Genomic DNA, 19,506 nt, shown 5'->3' with positions numbered 1-19,506 from the left:
CCACTTTGAAGGATTCTGACCTTGACAGTTATTCTGTGTCAAGAAATTTTTATAATTGTAGTCCCTTCTATATATGTATACTTTTAAATAATTAAAATTGCACAGCAGATTCCTGTTTTTGGCTTTCTCCCAAACCTTTACCTACATAAACCATTTATGAAAACTAGAACTCAGCATGTGAAGAGTAACAATTAGTGTTTGAGATAAATTAAAAATCTCAATGATATCACAGGTTTTTTTGAACTACCTATCAGCATGACCTGTACATACCATGGAACCCATAGTTGGCAAACTGAGAAATTCATTTTAATAAAAACTTCAAGATTAAGAAGAAAACAAATAATATAACTATCTTAAATGAGTAATCCCCATCTATCTCAAAAGGCTCTCCTTTACTGTACTGTATCACAACTACTTTCATTAACTGTATATAATTATCTTGCTTGTTAAGTCAGAGTTCTGTCTGGGGGAAACATGTATCAATTTGATTTTGTGCAATAAAATGTTAAATATTTTGTTTAAATAATCCACAGTGAAATAGCTAACATGAAAGTCAAACATGACAGTTTGCACCTTTAAGACTACTATTTCTGGCTACATACAGCATTGGGGAAAAAACCCCAAATTATAGCTGCTTATGTACAGTTCATGCTTCCATGATTTCTGCTGCTACACAGGACAGAAAATTATTCATTATGTTTAACTAATGAAAGCTTAAATTTTGGAACACACAGCTCAAGCTACTTTTGCAGCTGCAGACTGACAGAACCCTTAATATAACGCAACCGTCTGCTACAGCTTTGTAACTTTTAGTTTCCACCATGAAACATTTCTGAAAAGTGGTGTTTCAAGCAGTTCTACAGAAGATGTTCTTAATTTCTGCCATTTTTCCTATTTTATTTTCTCCCACATAATCCATATATTTCAGTTGCCATGTTTGAATTTGCAGTTTTACATTAATGACAATAAAATGCACTATTCCACATGCCTTACCTTTCAACTGTGTTTGGGTTAGCAACACAGTTAGAAATAACGTAATCAAAAATATAGAAAACTAAATCACAGAATTTTGCATTTAACAAGAGCCAGATTTTGTGAGTAGCTTAAAATACTTTTGATTCTTTTAAAAATCAGATTTAAAGCAAATGTCACGTTATTAAACATGAAGTTATTCCGAAGTTACCTACACTGACCTTTAATAGAATTCATGCACTAAACATACTTCTCAGATTACATCATGAAAAGCATTCAGATAGTATTATAAGTTTACATTATAATAATATAAATATTTATATTTATATATAATATAAAACATTAAAGTTACTCCAGACTTATTGTAATTTAAACAGCTATAGGTAAAAAAAACCCCCATACCCATTAGAAACTTAAAATTTTTCAATTCATACATTTCAACCTGATAGTTTTTGTTTCTTAAACAATTGCTAAAGATTTTTGAAAGTCCCTTCTTTTTCTGCTGTGACTCTTAAACATGATTATACAGTGCATTTTACATACGCATTATACAGTGCATATTACCAAAATTCTCTTCATTGTCCATCTTAAAAAAAAAAGCTGATCTGACATGCAGCTTGTTTAAAATTTGTCACTATTGAACTAGAACAAAATGTTAGAAAATCTGGCACTTGCAGGCTAAAGAAATTTAATATAATAATTTTAAATATTCTAGTGAAAATTTTCATTTCCTAGTGAATGTCATTCCACTGCTGTAGATACTTTACAGTTCAAGAACCTTTAACTTCTGTTAACCTTGAATGTATCAAGACTTAAACTTTTTGAAATGAAAAAAGTAATATTCAACAGTTTATTCTCTTTTGATAGAAGATCAAACACAAACTTACCTGGGATGGTTGTTCATGTTCCCTAAAACTGGTGATTAAATACCCCAGAGCCTTTGACCTTTCTTTGTAGAGACTAATAGCTTGATCCATAGGAATTCGTAACCTTAACCAGTATTCTACGGTACCATAATTTTGAATGTTTCCTTTGACTCCTAAGGAATAAACACATACATGATTGCATCAATTTTTTTCCAACATTAAAGTCCTTAAGTCAAAAGCTAGGAAACACCACGAACTGAGGATTAGTTACCTCACAACTACGTATTATGACAGTGTTTGTGACATCAGATATGAAGTTCATTTTAGAAACAGAAACAATTCCTCTAGCTCTATGTATCTGATCCAAAACTGGCACATGGCCATTTTTTCATATTATAATCTGCAATATTTATTGCTCAAGCTATAGACTCAAATTCTTTATTTTAATCTCTATAAAGCAAATAAAGGTAAGGATGGTTTTGCATGTCAACAGTTGGAAATGTCCTATAAAGTGGTATGTAGTTTAAATCATTGGCAAAATAGGACTTTAAAATGGCTTATTAAACCAAATTTTGACAGAAGTGGACAGTCAGAGGTCTCTGCATCCACTGATCTGACAAAATACTTCTAAAAGAAAAAGTAAGCAGCACAGGATATCAATTACTTCTTAAAAAAAAGGTTTGTCCAGACTATCTTAAAATTATTTAACACAATGAATTAAAGGAAGAAAACGCACAGAACCAAACCCAACACCTCCAGAGATGATGCTCCTATGTGAAGTATTATTAACTGTAATCACCATCATTTACACGTTTTTGATGCCTTACGACTATTATATGAAGACGTCTGACTTAACACTTTAAATGACAACCGCTGTAATCCTTTACTTACTCATAAGGAATAACGGGATGTATTTATGACATCTGGGCCAGATATAAGGCACTGATGTTTGATAGTCTTATAATGCAGAAATGTTTATGCTTTGTTTGTTATTTTTTTGTTTGCTTAGTGTATATCCTGCTACAGAAATTGCATACCAAAAGTAGAATAATTTAATTTCACTTAAACATAATACAAGTCTTACTGAAATTACTGTATGTTTCACAGTTTAATTATGTGGGAACCCCTTAATTCAGTACCAGCACAGTCTCAGAGGATGAAAGAAACTTGAGTTTAGCAAAAACACAATTAACAGTATATAAAATAATAAAGCAAAATTAAAAAGAGTATCAGTCTCATTTTAAATTATCTTCTTCATATTAAGATATATTCTTATTCATATTAAATATATCTTCTCTAGAGTATTTATAGAGAAATTCTAACATGAGTAGTACTACAATGCAATCAAGTACAACACTCTACTACTTTTCTCCATGTTGTTTTTGTATAAGTTTGTTGAGTAAGGTGATATTATCTTTCACTAAAATTCTTTACATGTATAAAGAATTTAACACATTCTTTACATGAAGTAACCCTTTGGAAGTAACATCTATGTAAGACAAAAAATCACTTGTTATTTTAAGACAAGATTCTCTAATGCCATTTCCAGCATGTCACAAACTTCTAATGTCACATACTTCAGGATCACTATATTAATACCATCTTTGTCCTCAGCCATTATGGGCAAAATTGTACCTGTCAGAGCTCTCCCACAACTGTAGGCGAAACCACCAGAACATGCTGCACATCCACCAGGAAATATCATGTTGTTGAAGCTTTTTTATTTTTCCTTTTGAAATACTAATGCATGAATTCATGTTACTTGTTACTTAATATGTACTTAATACTTAAATACATTTTATTTGTCACTTACAACACTGCATCAAAAAGGGTAAATTTTGATATGTTAATTACCAAGTAAATTCGCTGTGCTGTAGATCTTCCCATTGTTTCGCAAGACTTCGTGAAGCTTTAGTTGACATGCAGCAATTGTTTCATAATCTGTGCCATATGCATGATGAACCTCAAATGTGATGCTATTTTGCTGCATATAGTGCAAAAAGCAGTCATCAGCCTGCACGAGGTACTGAGAAGTGAAGTCATATGATGGGGTATGCCCATAAACTATTGGGGTTGCCTGAAGTTCAAAGTCATAGAATGAGTAAGTACAAAAAGTTGCAGGTTCACAGACACCAAAAGCCTGCGTAATGGCAGAAGAGAAGATCACTTTGCTGATATGAATTTCAAAAAGGTTTTCTCCTCTTTGTAAATGTAAAGTTTCATCAAACTCATCCACTGGATCACCTGGCAATATTTTCAGTTTGGATTTATATGGTTTTGTACCATAGACGATATCTCCTAGTTGGGCTGCAACAAATAAAATAAAATAGAGCTACAACATGACCATCTTGTTTAAAAATCAAGTGTAATTAATGACTGAATAGAGAGGAAAAAAGCATAATCCAATTATATTAACAATGTTACTTTCTTAAAAGTGTTGCCAAAAAAGTAATTAGACATTTAAAGTCATACATCTGGTGCTCATTTAGCACAACCAAGACAACAACCAATACAGACTGATATTTAGCACAACAACTGACAACAACCAAGAATACCTCCACAATAGAGCTGCTTCAATATACATAGACACAGGCCCCTAACAATTATTGTCAGATTACTAGGGAGTTAACAAGCAAAAATTCAGAAGTCTCATGCAATGATCCAAATAAGTATGACTACGCAAATGCAAAAACAGACTAAAGATATGTATGTTGGTAAGGTTGAACTATATTTGCCAGGGGAAGAATACATTTGACCTCTATCCTCTGTAATATCCCAAGTGGACAGAATTATCAGCAAAGATCTTTACATGTAAGGATCTTACACACTGAAGTCATTAAACCAACATTTTAAATCCATCAGATTGAAATATTTCATTGGCATATTATACCATGACTTTGGGATTTTTAGCAACATATGAAATGATTATGTAATGATAGGACAGCAAAATAAAAGGTTGACCATAAATGTTCATTTAAAAAAAAAAAATCTAAGTTTGGTGGTTTCATTCTTATTCATCAATAGCTGCAGCATAAACTTGCTTTGTTGAATTTTGTTTGATTAATAACTTCATCATTTAATTCAATAACACAAAACACAGATAATTCTCCATGAAGGAACTGACCTATTACTATTTTTAAGAATGGAAAAATGTTTCAAAGAAGCACTGAAGAAGAAATTTACAACAATAATTTGCAAGACATGAAATATGAAAAAAAAGAGAGAAGAATGTACTTGGAAAATACCTTCTAGTTTTCTGATGCGTGCAGCTCTAATATCAAGAAGATGGACATACTGTTCCAGTTTTACCTCATAGTCTTTTTGTAGGCTTTCCATCTTTTGTGTCACTGCTTCTACTTCATTCTGAAAAAAATTGGCATGTAAAAAGGACTTTCGAGGCTTGTCTACACTACTGCTGCACATGCTTTCACCTACAGGTTAAAATACAGTTAGATTTCAGAAAAGAACATTTAAAGAACACAAAAATAGCAGCAGTTTTTAGTTCAGTAATACAATACAGCCATCAGTTGAAATTGCAGCAAAATCTAAAAACATTATTATGAAAAACCAACTAGTTATGCTTTCAGGACAATGCTCCTAACAAGTTTCCCTAATGATTTTGTTATTTTAAACTTAGACTAATTGAATGAAAAGTCAAAATACGATTTGCAATTACCCAGCACAAGACAGTAAAAGCCGGCTGTTCTGGAAAAAGATAATTATTTGATAATACATTTACTCTTTTCCCTGTGAGGACCTGATAAGAGCTCAGAGATAATCCCAAGAAAGGGATCTGACCAGGGTGGGTTAAAAGACTAAAATTAAAGTAATTTGGATCTCATGCTTCTAAACAACGCTTTCAAAACCAGCAAATCTTATGTTAGGTTACCTAAAAACAGACTGGCTCTGTTGCTGAATTTGCAAGTCTTAATTACGAAAAGTTTTACTGCTACAAATGTTAAAAATGTTATCAGGTTATTTTCCACTGTGAGCAGAATTTAGTACCTGGTAATCTTTGTTAATTTTGTGCTGCAGAATTAACATATTCCTTGTCTTTTCCAGTTCTTGCACTGTTTCTGCATGTGTTAGTTGCAGCTCCCGCATGGAATGCTCTAAATCTTTACGGTTATCATCTTCTACTTTTTCCAAAAACACAAGGTCCCCATTTTGCTGCTGCTTTTGAACCTGGAGCAAATTTTGAAAATTACTAAAACACACTTTTGCAAATATATCTGGAAGTATTTGTGTTCGGTTAAACATAATACTGGGATATAGTTTTGGAAGAACAGTAAGCATTATTTGGTAAATCTTGAGCATGTAGTAACACAAAAAAATACAAATCAGGTAGATCAGTGTCAGGATTGTATTCTGTAATGTAATCTTGTGATTACCAGGAATCAATTAAAATGTATGAGATATTCAGAAGCAATCACCCCTGTCTATCCAGTGAAAATAGGAACCCCTTAATATATATGTCTTTTATATAATCAATAATCCTGCTTCAGTGAATGTACAAAACCTGTATTATTATTCTCAAGTCTACATTGTTTCTGTTATTAATACTGGAGTTTAAATTTCCATCTGGGTTTTTCGTTTGTTTGCTTTTGGATTTTGTTTGTTTTCCTTTCTTTTGTTCATTATCTTTATAGAATTATCATTTGCATTTCAGCAGCAGAAAAAGATACCATTTATAGTAAACACTTAAGAAAATAAACCCTAACTCCCTGGAACAGTGTAAACTTAATGCACACTTATTTTTTCACTGATTTTTTCCCCTCAACCCCACTTCATTTTCAATTTGTACGAGAGAAAAAAAATTAACATTTTCTGGCTATTTTTGTTTTTCTGTTTTAATAAACAAAGTTGCTAAGCATTGCTGTATTGCATTTTACAACTTCCATGCTTATAGTATACCCCATAAATTAGTAATAATTAAGAAAGAATTAATAAATAAACATATTTTTTAATAAACATTATAGGAAGAACAAGCTGGTGTGGTTAAGTAGTTTAACTGAGAAAAAAGAGGTTTTTCAAAAAAATGCTTGTGGATCTGGTTTCATTCTAACATAAAAAGTTAATCAATTATCTACATAAATCTAGGTTTCATCCTGGCAGTTTTTTCATCTTCCCTTCTGCTTCACTGAAATCGAAAGATGATAAAAGCACACTTACGAGCTTGAAGCATTAGCTACTGAAAGATGCACAAATAAAGCAGCCCTTGAAAAACTTAGGAATTGTGTAGAAAACATGTAAAGTAATGATCAACCAAACGCAAAATATAGAGAATCATAGAATGGTTTGGGTTGGAAGGGACCTTAAAGATCACCTAGCTCCAATCCCCTATATGCTTATTCTTTGTTAGGTACCTTTATATGCAAGACGGCTTCACCGAGTTCTGCCACATCAATATCACTTTCCTGAAACAGAAATACTTAATGAAAAGGTGTTATCAGATGTGAATGGATATTGAAGAAATATGTTCAGAATAACAAGATGCATTCTCACTAGACATGACATTTTGCTTGATGGCATGAATAAATAAGCAGTTATATTTCTGTATTGTTTTACTTTCAAGAAGTATTTGTGCTAAGCACAAAATACGGAATGTTTTTTTTTTGCTCGTATTCTAAACAGAAATAAGAGTTCACCTTGGTCAAAAATTTCATGCGATTTTTCAGTTCATCTAGCTGTTGCTTATGTTCCAGGTAGCGTAACTGCAGGTCTCTGTTCTCTTGCACCAGCTTTTCCTTTTGGTCTTAATGTCAAAAAGAACAAAACATTTTACTTAATGCAACATAATTATAAAAACTATAAACCTACTTTCTCATATGAATTAATGCATGAATTTTCACTTTTTAAATGTAGAAACTAATTTATTTTGTATAGGGAAATCTTTAGTATTAACAAAGTCAGGGATAGAAAACTACTTCTCTTTGATCTGGTATAGGTGTATGTATTAAACAAAAAGCAAACTATTCTTAGTTTCACTAAAAGGGAACCTACAGTGTGAAAAATCTACACTACGTGTATTTCTAAATAGAAAGATACCCCCAACTGAGTACAGCTTCCTGTTTTGGAAGGAGAGAGGAAAGAAGGAAGTAGAATATAAAACTGCCAATCTGAATGAGTAAACACCATTAAGTTTACTGGCAGAGGGTTACACAGATTCTACACAAATACCCACTCATGCATAGCTACATCCACAATGATTGCTCAGTAAGATCTGAGAAAAAACTTAAGGATTAGGTGAAATAATTGAGTTATAACAATATACCTTCTTTCACATGAAAAAGTTTTAAAAGCAAGCTTTTCTCAGACTCATTGAGGTTTCTAAGGAACAAAAGTACTCTCTCACTTTTCTCCTTGGTCAAACTCCTTATTCTCTTGATAACAAAGTTTTTTGCCCCTTCCATTTTTTTTCCTGTGCTTTTTTGGAAGTCCCACAGTTACAGTCTCATACCATGGATTTAGGTAGTATGAACTCGTATTTTAGGTTAGAATAATGTAAACGTTAACTGTCAACCTGAGGTGCAAGTATTTGCCTTTGTGATTCCCATCTGCACTCATGGGATTTAAGAATCTATTCTACTGCTTTAAATCAAATATTTCACAATGTCTTTTTAATGCTGGAATCTCTTCTGCTGACCCTCAGGGCATGATGCACAACTTAATTATTTTTACAGAGTAGCTTTGCAGTTTAGAGGCTTAAACTCAGCAGGAAACAGGTGGTCGAGACACCAGTCTCAAGGATTTTGAAATGCTTCAAAAACTGACATCATGGTAGTTTTAATTTTGCAGTTTATAAATTAAATGACATTTTCACTAAAAATGAATCATCTGTAATGCCACTGCTCCTATACACAGTAGCCTGACTTGTACATGTGTTGGGACCCCACAAGAGTCACTTTCAATTCCAACACATCATCGCCAGTAAGGCTTTAATTCTCTGCAGTTATGAGGAAAATGCAAAGCATTTGTGCAAATGAGAAGAAAACTTAATTAAAACCACTAAAGGCTAAAAATTCACAAGTGAATAAGAGAACAATTGCCTTGTGAATGCGCAGAGAAGGCAGGCCTTCATAAAAGATGGTGAAACACCTACCAGGAATTGAGCCTTCCGGACTCACCCAATTTACCTAAAAGACCTATTGGAAGGTCTCCACAGAGAAAATGAGCCTCTCAAACTGATGTTTCTTTTCCCTACATTATAAACTGAGATCTGAATTGGTACTTTTTCCAGGGATAAGGAAACAAAATATCCCTTCCCAAGGACTTCTATCTCATTGTCATGAATGTTCTGACAACAGCAAGATCAGTCCACTCTTTTTGTGACGTGAACCCAAGTGAAGTTTTTGCATTCATTTTAAACATTCATTCACACTTGCTGCTTAAAAATTTAACTTCAAGCCTGCAAATGGAAGGGAAATGAGCATTTGTTCAAATCAAGGCAATTTCAACAGCTTGTTGAACCAGAAAGGGCCAATCTGTCAATGGCATAGCTCAGGCTACCTTAGCGCTGTCCATGTTGCCTCTCCAGATTCTCAACAGCGTGCATTTCTATGATCTTAATGAAAGGTATAAACACAAGACATACAAGGAAAAAGGCAGGAGGAAAGGGAGTAGTTCAGTAGTTCAGTAGCCATTATGGAACAGAAGTGACAGGAGGGTACTGCCATTCAGTTTTCCCAACCCTAACTATTCTATGATTCTATGACTGCACTGTTTTTCATCAGGAGCCACTTGAACTCTCCATTAGTTGTTTCCACTTATAATACTATCAGCACTGATTACAGCATGCTTGGATCAGGGTTGGCGTTGCGTGCTGGCTGCTGCTTAGCTTGCTTTCCCTACTTCAACCCAAAGACTGCAATTTAAGGGGAAGAAGAGAGGGGAGAGAAGAGGCAATTCTCACACGGCTGGTAACCACATCCCACAAGAACACATCATCACAACAATATCAGGGGGTTTCAAAAGCAAGGCTATGACAGGGACAGAACTAGAAAGAGAGAAATCCACTGCCATGGAGGCTCTGGAAAATGCTACACAGCAGCTTGTGTGAGGGGCTACAGAGCCACCAGTGGAAGCAGACTACAGAGTTGCAAATAGCCCTCTGTGTAGATAAGGGCCTTAGAAGACACTTAAGGGACTGTACAACACTGTACTTCTCAGCTGGAATCAAAATATATATTGTGCCAATATCTGCAATCCGATTCAAAACCTTAATCTGAATAAACTTGCACGGGTGTCTTCCACACAAAACATTTGTACCTATTCACAAAACATGAAAATAACTAGAATCTTAATCAGCAAAAGCCTCCACATTTGTTCACCTCCTACATAAATTCACAGAAAAATTTCTTCTAGACTGACCAGTACCAACCAGGTAGCAGGGGAGAAGCAAAGAAAACCGTCACTGTCTTTTCCCTTAAATAGAAAGTACATGCTTCCAAGGCAAATGAGACCAATTTTTCTTACTCTCCCATAATCTACCCACCATCACATGCCATCTCCCCTTCTTCCTTGCCAAACCTTCTGTTTGTGAAGGTCCAATTTACGGCAAAATGACTGCCTTCTTTCTTACCCCATGGAATAAAACTGGAACTGTTTTTATGCTGATTTTTTTTTTTGTAGTTTTATGGGCAGAAGAACAGTACTTAGGGAGTGAAATACATTTTTTCCTTGTGTATTTCACATATCAGCTTTCACTGACACAGAATAAATATTTGTCCATTAAGACAACTATGAAAAAAACTGCATCTAGTAAATATTGTACTCTGTATAAAACAGTATTATAAATATGAACAACAAATGCAGTGAGGCATGAGATTATATTAATGAAAAAGAAAAAGTTTTTAGACATAAATACTAACAACTAAAGACACTGTATGAATTTATGAGAAGTCCTTGCTATATCTTGCTATAGTAATTGCAATCCTTGCTATAGTAACTGTTTCAACTTCAATTTTGTATTAGCTTATATCAGCCTTTTGATACTTGCATGAAACAACACTCTCAGAAAGATACAATAAATATGATCCACGCAGATATTGCAATTTATGGCTGAGAATCTGGGAGATATTCAAGATACAAGAAACACAAGAACAAATGACTAAGGGAAGGATGATAAAGCATCTGCAAATACCATACCCTAAAATAAAAACCCCACAGGCAAATATAGTCAAAATGTGAAATAGGTTGTTGTGTTTTCTGTCTAAATATATTTCTTTTAGGTATTAAAAATGCATAAGTTATGGATAGAAAAATACTACTAAAAATTAAAACTGAAATCACATGACCACTTCAAAAGAGAAATACTGAAGGAGGATATGGAAAAGGGCAAGATGATGTTAGTCCCTGTAGCATTAAAAATTTTCAAGACTTCATTTATTTTAACATCTTTCTTAGTCCTGGAAAAGAGGTTTTGAAAAAAAAAAAATTACATGCCAAGTTACCAAGCTTAGACAAGACACTGTTTCTACACCAGTTCTAGGCAGTAGGTTAAGGCAAACAGTACTTCAGTTTTCCTGCTGAACTGAAAGGGATGTTCAGCAAAGACAAGTATGCTGAAGTGTGTGATTGAAGAAACTTATACTTCCTAAGTTTTGTTAGACAAGAAGCTGTAATCAAATCCTAGATATAGGCCTTGAAGGCTGTTACAACATCTACTCAATCTGCCAGCATATTCAATTCAATAGAAATGGAAAGTATAGTAACCTGGTGATCCAGTTTAAGAGTACAGCAAGCCAACCTGTGGATGGGGTGGTAAAGTCTTGCCACTCAGGCAAGGACAGAATGACAGAAGACGGAAGGCGTCGCCCGATTTTTCACATTCATCTTAGCCAAACAACAGTATGGCCTATAACATTTTCAAGCTCTTAGTATCACTTTAAATTTTGCATTGCATAATCAAGGTGTCATAAGCAACTGTCTCTGTCAATATGACATAACTTTGTATTATTATAGCTTAAGCCATCTTATTTTTTATTTTAGTATCACTTAAGGTTAATTTTGCAAATACTTGCTGTGGTCAAAAAAAATGTTTAAATATTTAATGTGGTATTTGAACTCAGTAGAGCTACTTGAATCTTGATAGTAAGTACATGCCAAACTCAAGCTATAATCATTAAGAATTATTCACAGCAAATTGGCCTACTTCATTCTATTAAGACTGTTCACAGAAATTCACCATTTAAAAATACACATTTGAAGAATCAACTCTAAAAATACTTAGTTTACTTACTGCCTGTGCTCTCATTTTATAAACTTTGCTGCCACAGTATATAGCAGTACTAAGATAAAAAAACCAAAGCATTGCAAGGTCTTAAAGATCCACTGAGAAGTTCTCTTATGGCATGGGAAAAACACATACGAAATAATCTGTTCAGTATATTACAATAACAGTTTTCTTCTAAATGTACATAGCTGTAAATAAAGATTACTGTGTACTGAAAAGATAAAAAAAATTATGAATTCACAATGTTGAAAGACAATTAAACATGTTCAAGGGCTGATACAGGCTTCATGTACCTTTGTACAGTAAATAAAATAGTTGTTTATAATTTGAGAGGGACTGTCAGATAGTCATCTTTCCATAACAATTTTCAATGTAGAGAAGTGGAGAAATACAGAATAAAGAGTAAATATTAACCCAACAGATGAACATTGAATGCAGCTGGAGTTATATGATCCTCATTCAGCACAAAACCTGTACTGGATCAATTTTTGTACTTAACAGCTAGTCATAACTTAAGCATATTGATCAACTTAAAAGGCAGCTCTGAAATCACCAACAAGAGAAACTACACTCCTCTGGGCAATATACCTGAACTCCAACACAGAAGAATCTCACATCATGAGAAAAAACATACTTATTACAGAAATATACCTCTTTCTACTTTGATCTTGTCAAGGATTTCATTTTTGTCTGCTAAATCAGTCTCTAGTTTAGCAATTTGCAGTTTCAGTTGCTGTTCCTTTAATTTCCATTGCTGTTCATGGGTCATACTGAAGACACTGCGATAAAACATGTGGCATATGAAAAACTTTTAGAAATTAGCTTCAACAGAATATAATAAAGAAAAAAGCTTTTAGTGGCATAGAGACCACTGTCATCATGTCTCAGGAATTAAGTAAACATATGCTGGTCTGCTGCTGTTGAAACCAAGGCGCCTTTCTCAGGCTGCGGTTAAAAAACATGAAAGAGTATGTGGGATGAGCAAAGGAACTGGCCTCAATTTAGAGCTCCAAAATCAGAAAAGTTGGCAGCATGCAACATTTGTGGGACTAGAAAAGGAATTCAGATGCATATCCCAGAGTAATCCACAATTCCAAACCTCAGCAACTGACAACTGACAAAACCATTCTTTCCACATACAAAACCTCTTAATGTAGAGAACTGGGATCACCCACCTGATTTCTTTTAAATTTGTGAAACACGCAGAGCCTAAAGTCAGTTGCCCATTCAAAGAAATGTTGACCACAAAGTGACAACAGTTTTCTCATACTGTAAAACAACAATTCTGATACTGATTAAGAAGTACATATGAAGTTATATTTCTCCTACTTTGAGAAATAAAAAACAGAGGTGGGCAAGAAATTAGAGTAACTCTTCTGCCTGTAACACATTATTTACTAAGAAGTCACCAATCTCTGTGCAATAAGGATTGCATGGACACAGAATTAGAACTGCGGAAACCACAACAGAATGTTTAACTCCGACTGAAATCAAATTAAGTACATTATATAATTTACAGTAGGTAAAAAGAGTAAGTAATGCAATGTGCTTTCATGTAACTTAGACAATGACTGCTATGGTCTTCATATTATTACTATTCAATACTTGCATTCCTATCGTCTGGAAAATTGTCTTTCATCTTAACCAGTCATAAACCAGTTTATTCAGTTTTGTACTTTGTGAAAAATCAGAAATTGTAGGGTTTTTTAGAAAAACAGTGAGTTCCTCTACTTTTCACATTGGTGAAGCTCACTAGTTAAAAAAAATATAAATCTATAGCTAAATAAAAACGTCTTCTGATATCTGTCTATCAATTTATCTCTCCCAGAGATTTATGCAACGAAAGCCTCAACCAAACATAGAGGAGAAGGAAATACCACAGAAGGACAGCCCACATAGCTTTACCTACTGTAGATGCTGACTGAAAGAGAACTGTCTGTTTTGATGGCTATGACTACATAAAGTACACAGAAGTGCATTTTTATCTAATATATTTGAAGAATGGCCTTAAGATTAAAGAAAAAAATATTATAGCATGAACTATGGACTCTTAAGTATATGGCAAGAATTTATATTCTTGATTTGTGATCTTCATAAAACCAGTTCTATTTCTCTGTATTTTGTCTTTTTCTCAGACTGTATCTAATCTCACCTATTTATACAGTTCTCTAGGCATATACCATCTTACAGTGTGATAGAGTGTCTTTTATAGCTCACATGACCTTAAGCAATGCTTCTAAGTCCTACATTAATACTTCACTCTGCTATAATTTTGGAGATAGTGTGCAGCAAATATAATGCAGTGAATGCACGTTCATTTCCATAACACTGTACAGCTACAGAAGAGACACAGGGTGTATAACACTTAGACTTACCACTCTTCAAAGTTTGATTGGCTCCCATAAGGGAAGAGTAAATCTTAGCAAGATGCCAAATATCCTTAGTTGCCACACTTCCGAACACGTTTTAAAATTTTAATGACCATGATACCTAGTAACATGTGCACTTGTTAACTTTAGGCACAATAATTTCACATCAAGATGTAGCTACACATTATTTTAGTTTTTCAAAAGGCTACTCTGGCAGAAAAACCATTGACGATTACTCTGATAGTAATTCAGATTTTAAGATGTTTAAATGAGAAACATTTTGGAAGACAGATTTTACCCAAGCCTATAATGCTAATGTTTCTGTCAATCTGAATTGAGTCGACTTCTGATATTTTCTTCCTTTGAATTTTAAGATTACTTTTACTTGAACTCATGTGGAATTTCTTTCACATTTACTGTATTTCAGTGGAGTTGGAGCCATCTGGGTAACTATAAATGGTCAACCACATCTGGCACCATTTCCTTTGGAGGGGGTTTAAGCATTGCTAGGTTTGCATTACAAGGTCATATGAAAACAATTACACCAAACCTTTTATGCAAACAAATTGTTTTCTTAGATACGGACTAAATAATAAGAGTCAATTGACAAATTCATATTTGTTCTTTGTAAACTTTTCAGATCCAGTTCCTCAGTCTTGCCTTTGGCAAAATTCCCATCAACTTCAAATGAATTTCCCCAAAAATAACATTAGCAAAGACTGGGTTTATGCCTCTTTTTCTCCATTAGAAAAAAAAAAAAGAAGGAAGTATTTATTAATTATCTGGCACCTGTGGACACTGGCCTATCCACTGCTAGCAACAGGTTAGCTGTAGTAAAGTCACATTGTTCAAATGGGCAACAGAACACACTGGCCATGAAACAACAGTTATAATTAAATGAGCCGTTTGTATTTATCATTTCTTGTTACCTATAATACACTAACATGGAATGATGAAACATGAGTCAAAGTTTAAATGGGAATATATGGAAAAAATAGATTTTTTAGGTAAAAGAAAAACCATGTGTAGATCACTGTTATGACAGAACCATATTTCAATGTGTCTAGTTAAACATTTTTTTATGTTATCTCTGTAAGATTTTATTTAAACAGAAAATTCCAACACAAAATTATAAGTTGATTTGTAAGAGATATTTCTCTGCATAATGATAGAGGAAAATAAAACATAATAATCAGAAATATTTATAACATGATCAGACTTCAGAGAAATCTACAATGAACTTAAGCAAGACCAACTGCCCCATACAAAACTCTAAATACTGTGATTATACAACTGTTAACAACTCACATGTAAAAAATGTTTTATACTCAGTTTTTCCTACTATAATTTTTAATTTCATCAAAGAAAGTATAAAAAGTTTAATAAATATTGTAATAATATTGTAAACTACATTTGCTATCACTCACATTGTCTTTAGTAATTTGTACTTTTTGACAGACATCAGACTGACAAAACAAACTTTAAGAGGTGAAAGAATTTTGATATGAGAAAAGACTTCAAGCATTTTGCCTACTTTCCAAGGCAATTATTAGCTCTAGGCCATTTATCTTATTTTCTAACCTTCTTCAATACAAAAGACACAGTTTCACAATAAAGGAAAAGTTCATTTGAAGGTCATTTTTTTCCTTTAATATGCCTGTGGCAATTGACTATTGTTACTTCTTTTCTGTACCAGAGAATCTCTGAATCTTACCTGCCAATGTATTCTGCGTTGTATGCACTGCTGATTCAGTTCATACAACTCACTATGTATAGGAACTTTTGTAAAAGCTCACAAAAGCCCAGACAGAAATTTCAAGCACAAGCAGTAGAAGTGAAATGTTAGCTATTACCAAAACAAACAAAACACCCCTCAAAAATAAACAATGGAGAAGCTAGCAAATATCAGACTTTACACAGGTCCACTAAGAAGTGCTGCAAGAACTCATACAAAAAGTTCAAACCCCCATTTTCCCCAAATAAAATAATAATAAATAAAATAAATGCAGAGGAATACATGTCTACCTAGATGCATTCTTCTTTCAACAATAACCCTAAAAAAATTATTAGAAATTAAAATAAGAAATATTTGTGTTGATGTTCAAAATAGACATTCACTTTTTTAATTAGATATTTTTAAAAAGAAGTAATTTACTATTTTGAGAGTATTAGAGCAAATATGGAAGCTGCTGCTTTTCAACAGAACAGATGAAATGGACGACCATAAAAGCTTCCATATACACCTACGGGTACGATGAACTGTAGCATGAATATATACACATGTATTCACAACACACAACATGCACATTCAAGCATACAGTATATGAAGGCCTATTAAACAGGTCAGGAATCAAGTTTTGTATATACAAAAACCATAACTTACCTGTTATACAGCTTATCATAGTCTTCCCTCAAGAGTTCCTTCTCTTTTTCTAGATCGTTTATTCTTTCCTGTAACTAAAACAAAGGAGAAAGTTTCAAGAAATGCACAGCACCAAACAAAATTACAATGCAGGTGTAAAGACAAATAGTTAATATTTTGTCAGGCTTTCATTTATTCTTTTTATACAACAGTATCTTAGAAGCTTCCAAATAACACTTTTTTTTTTCTCAACACATGGATTTACTTTGGCCCAGAGAGTTCTTTTTATGTGAACCTGAGACTAACATGTCTCGTTGAACAACAGTACCATAATCACATTCTGCCTTATGGAAAAAAAATAAAAAAATCCATAGGATTAAAGATTTCTATTTCCACTTTAGTGAGTATTAATATTAGCTAGTTAATGGCTTCTGTACAGTAAATATTTTCTTAATAGACTTTATAGAAGCAAAAAAACCTTGCTTTCAAAATACTCACGAAAGAAGGATATGGTTCTAAAAATATGGGATGCTTTAACCCCTACAGGCATTACAACAAAATAAAAACAAATATGTGAGAAAACCCCAAATAAGTTTGCAGACTCTTACTCCCCCTATGTTGAAGAGACTGAGAAATAAACCACTTCAGCTTTAGTCCTATCTCTGGGTGACTGTTACTGATGACACTAGTCTCTGAGAGTCATTAGACAAAGACACAGAACTGATTGAACTGCTGAGTAAGATGTAATGCTACACTACACTGTAATTAAATTGGACTGAAATAATACTAAAACACTAGCAATATGTCTTCAATAAATCAAGTATTACGATTTTTTTCCAGTTAACAAACCACTTATTTAGTATCAGAATTGACATGAAATCCTACACTTTAACCTCAAATATTGTCCAACCACTGTCCCAGTGATTACGTGGTACAGGGAACAGGTATGGTTAATGATTTTATGAAATGAAAGCAGCAACCACAAGCTGTTTTTATCCCAAGGTCTGTTTATATCTCCACAACTAGAAGATATCCCATGTTACTTTCCCCTTACCTATGTGTGCTAGCTAAAGCAGATTCTAGCTCTCTTGAAGACAATCTCACCTCTTCCGTCCTTCGGTTTGAAATGGTTATGGATTGCAGCTCTTTTTCAAGATGAAGGCACTTTAACCGCTCCTCTTTAAGCTGTAGATTCAGTTCATCACCTTCTGCTATCAAGGCATCATAGCTGGCTTTCAAGTTCTTTTCATTCTATGAAAAGAAATAAAGGAAAATCCACGAAAAAACAAAAAAAATCCAAAACATACTTACGTGAAAGTTAAAACATTGCATATTCAACCTGGGGTCTCTTATGGCAGTATTTAATATATATTCTCAATGTGGACAACAGGAGACACTCTTGAACTACGTAACTGAAAACAACTTCTGTTATGTACGGTCGGGAGAAGGTAGCATTCTTGTTGCTCTCAGGAACATTAAGCCCTTAGTTCAGTCATGATGAAAACAACCAAGAAATACATCTATTAAGCAATTAAAAGATTTTGGTGTGGTTACAGTGGTTAGACATGCTGACCAAAAGCACTGCAGTAGCAAGCAAAAATGAATGTTGACCTCAGCTGTGTTAATCACAGAGCTTGCCACAGCTCTGTTAACCCTTAATTGTAGATATATAATTGTTTCATACTCCTAATGCGCTCAGCTCTATTTCCCTGCTGGTACTAATTTAACGAGGGACTTATAATTTTCTTTTTTTTTTTTTTTTTTTAACATTTTAATTTACTTCTATGGATTATATTAAGGCACATTTAACCAATTTTAATATTAAATGGAAGATGTTGATAGAACCTCTATTTCTAGAATATTAGTTAATATTACACTGCCTGCATTCCACAATGCTTTAATAAAGGTTCATTCATTAAGAATTTAAATGTTGATCACATTCAAAGTATGACTTGAAACAAAACAGGCCAAAAGCTAATCTCCTGTTTAATAAAATGATCATATGAAAATTTGTCATATATATGTATGAGTATAGATAATGTTTTATGATGTAGACAGAAAAAAAGCTTCATTTTTTCCATACAATATTCCTACAAAGTGGTTAAATTGAGAAACTGAATGTGAATCCTTACAAGTCATTTAGGTTCACATGCAGTCCCATTATCCTAGAAACAGCAAAATCCCCACAGAAAACCCAATCACTATCTTGATCTTCAGCCTTTCATATCTCATTTCTCAGGAAGAAAAATATCATGGAGAATAAATAATATTAGCAGTCAGCCTTATTTCAGTGAGATAATGAATTGTATTACTCATAAATTTATAAGTCTTTCTCTAGTGCTCCTCTTGCTCTGTTCTATAGCTGTGAACTGTATTTCAATAACTTCAAAAAAATCACACCTTAAAAATCATTCTTTTACACTCTTTTCATTTCTCTCCAAATTTCTTTCCTTTCTTCTCAAAATCAGGATCATTACTGTCTCTAGCCCTTCCAACTGTCCAAGTGAACTCATGTTTTATTCATCTCTCAGCTTCAATTTTTTCCTGAAGTTCTTTTCTCTTTCAATAACTTGTTTCACTTCAACCCATGATATTTGAAGAAAAAAAACAACACAACCCCAAAACACTTCGCAAAGCTGGTTTCATAGACCATTTCACCCTCATCTCTTTCCTTAATTTCCAAAACAGTCGAAAACAAATTCA

At 33.5% G+C, this 19,506-nt stretch overlaps 1 protein-coding gene across 1 annotated transcript in view; it reads right to left on the bottom strand.

The window, feature by feature from the left end:
• The window catches only part of RPGRIP1L (RPGRIP1 like), a 79,026-nt gene that overhangs the window by 37,237 nt on the left and 22,283 nt on the right, over window positions 1-19,506 (bottom strand). The window contains exons 9-17 of the mRNA XM_080637095.1: window positions 17,908-18,054; window positions 16,825-16,898; window positions 12,724-12,851; window positions 7,487-7,593; window positions 7,205-7,255; window positions 5,844-6,023; window positions 5,084-5,201; window positions 3,693-4,145; window positions 1,860-2,011 (exon numbers count right to left, since the gene is read on the bottom strand). Of these exons, the coding sequence (XP_080493221.1) occupies window positions 1,860-2,011; window positions 3,693-4,145; window positions 5,084-5,201; window positions 5,844-6,023; window positions 7,205-7,255; window positions 7,487-7,593; window positions 12,724-12,851; window positions 16,825-16,898; window positions 17,908-18,054 (1,410 nt within the window). The remainder of the gene's footprint in view (window positions 1-1,859; window positions 2,012-3,692; window positions 4,146-5,083; window positions 5,202-5,843; window positions 6,024-7,204; window positions 7,256-7,486; window positions 7,594-12,723; window positions 12,852-16,824; window positions 16,899-17,907; window positions 18,055-19,506) is intronic.

This window comes from Psittacula echo (genome assembly GCF_963264785.1).
Source record: "Psittacula echo genome assembly, chromosome: Z".
In the NCBI taxonomy this organism is placed as follows: domain Eukaryota; kingdom Metazoa; phylum Chordata; class Aves; order Psittaciformes; family Psittacidae; genus Psittacula; species Psittacula echo.
Note: the sequence above shows the minus strand (reverse complement) of the source record. Positions and strands in the feature narration are given on the sequence as shown.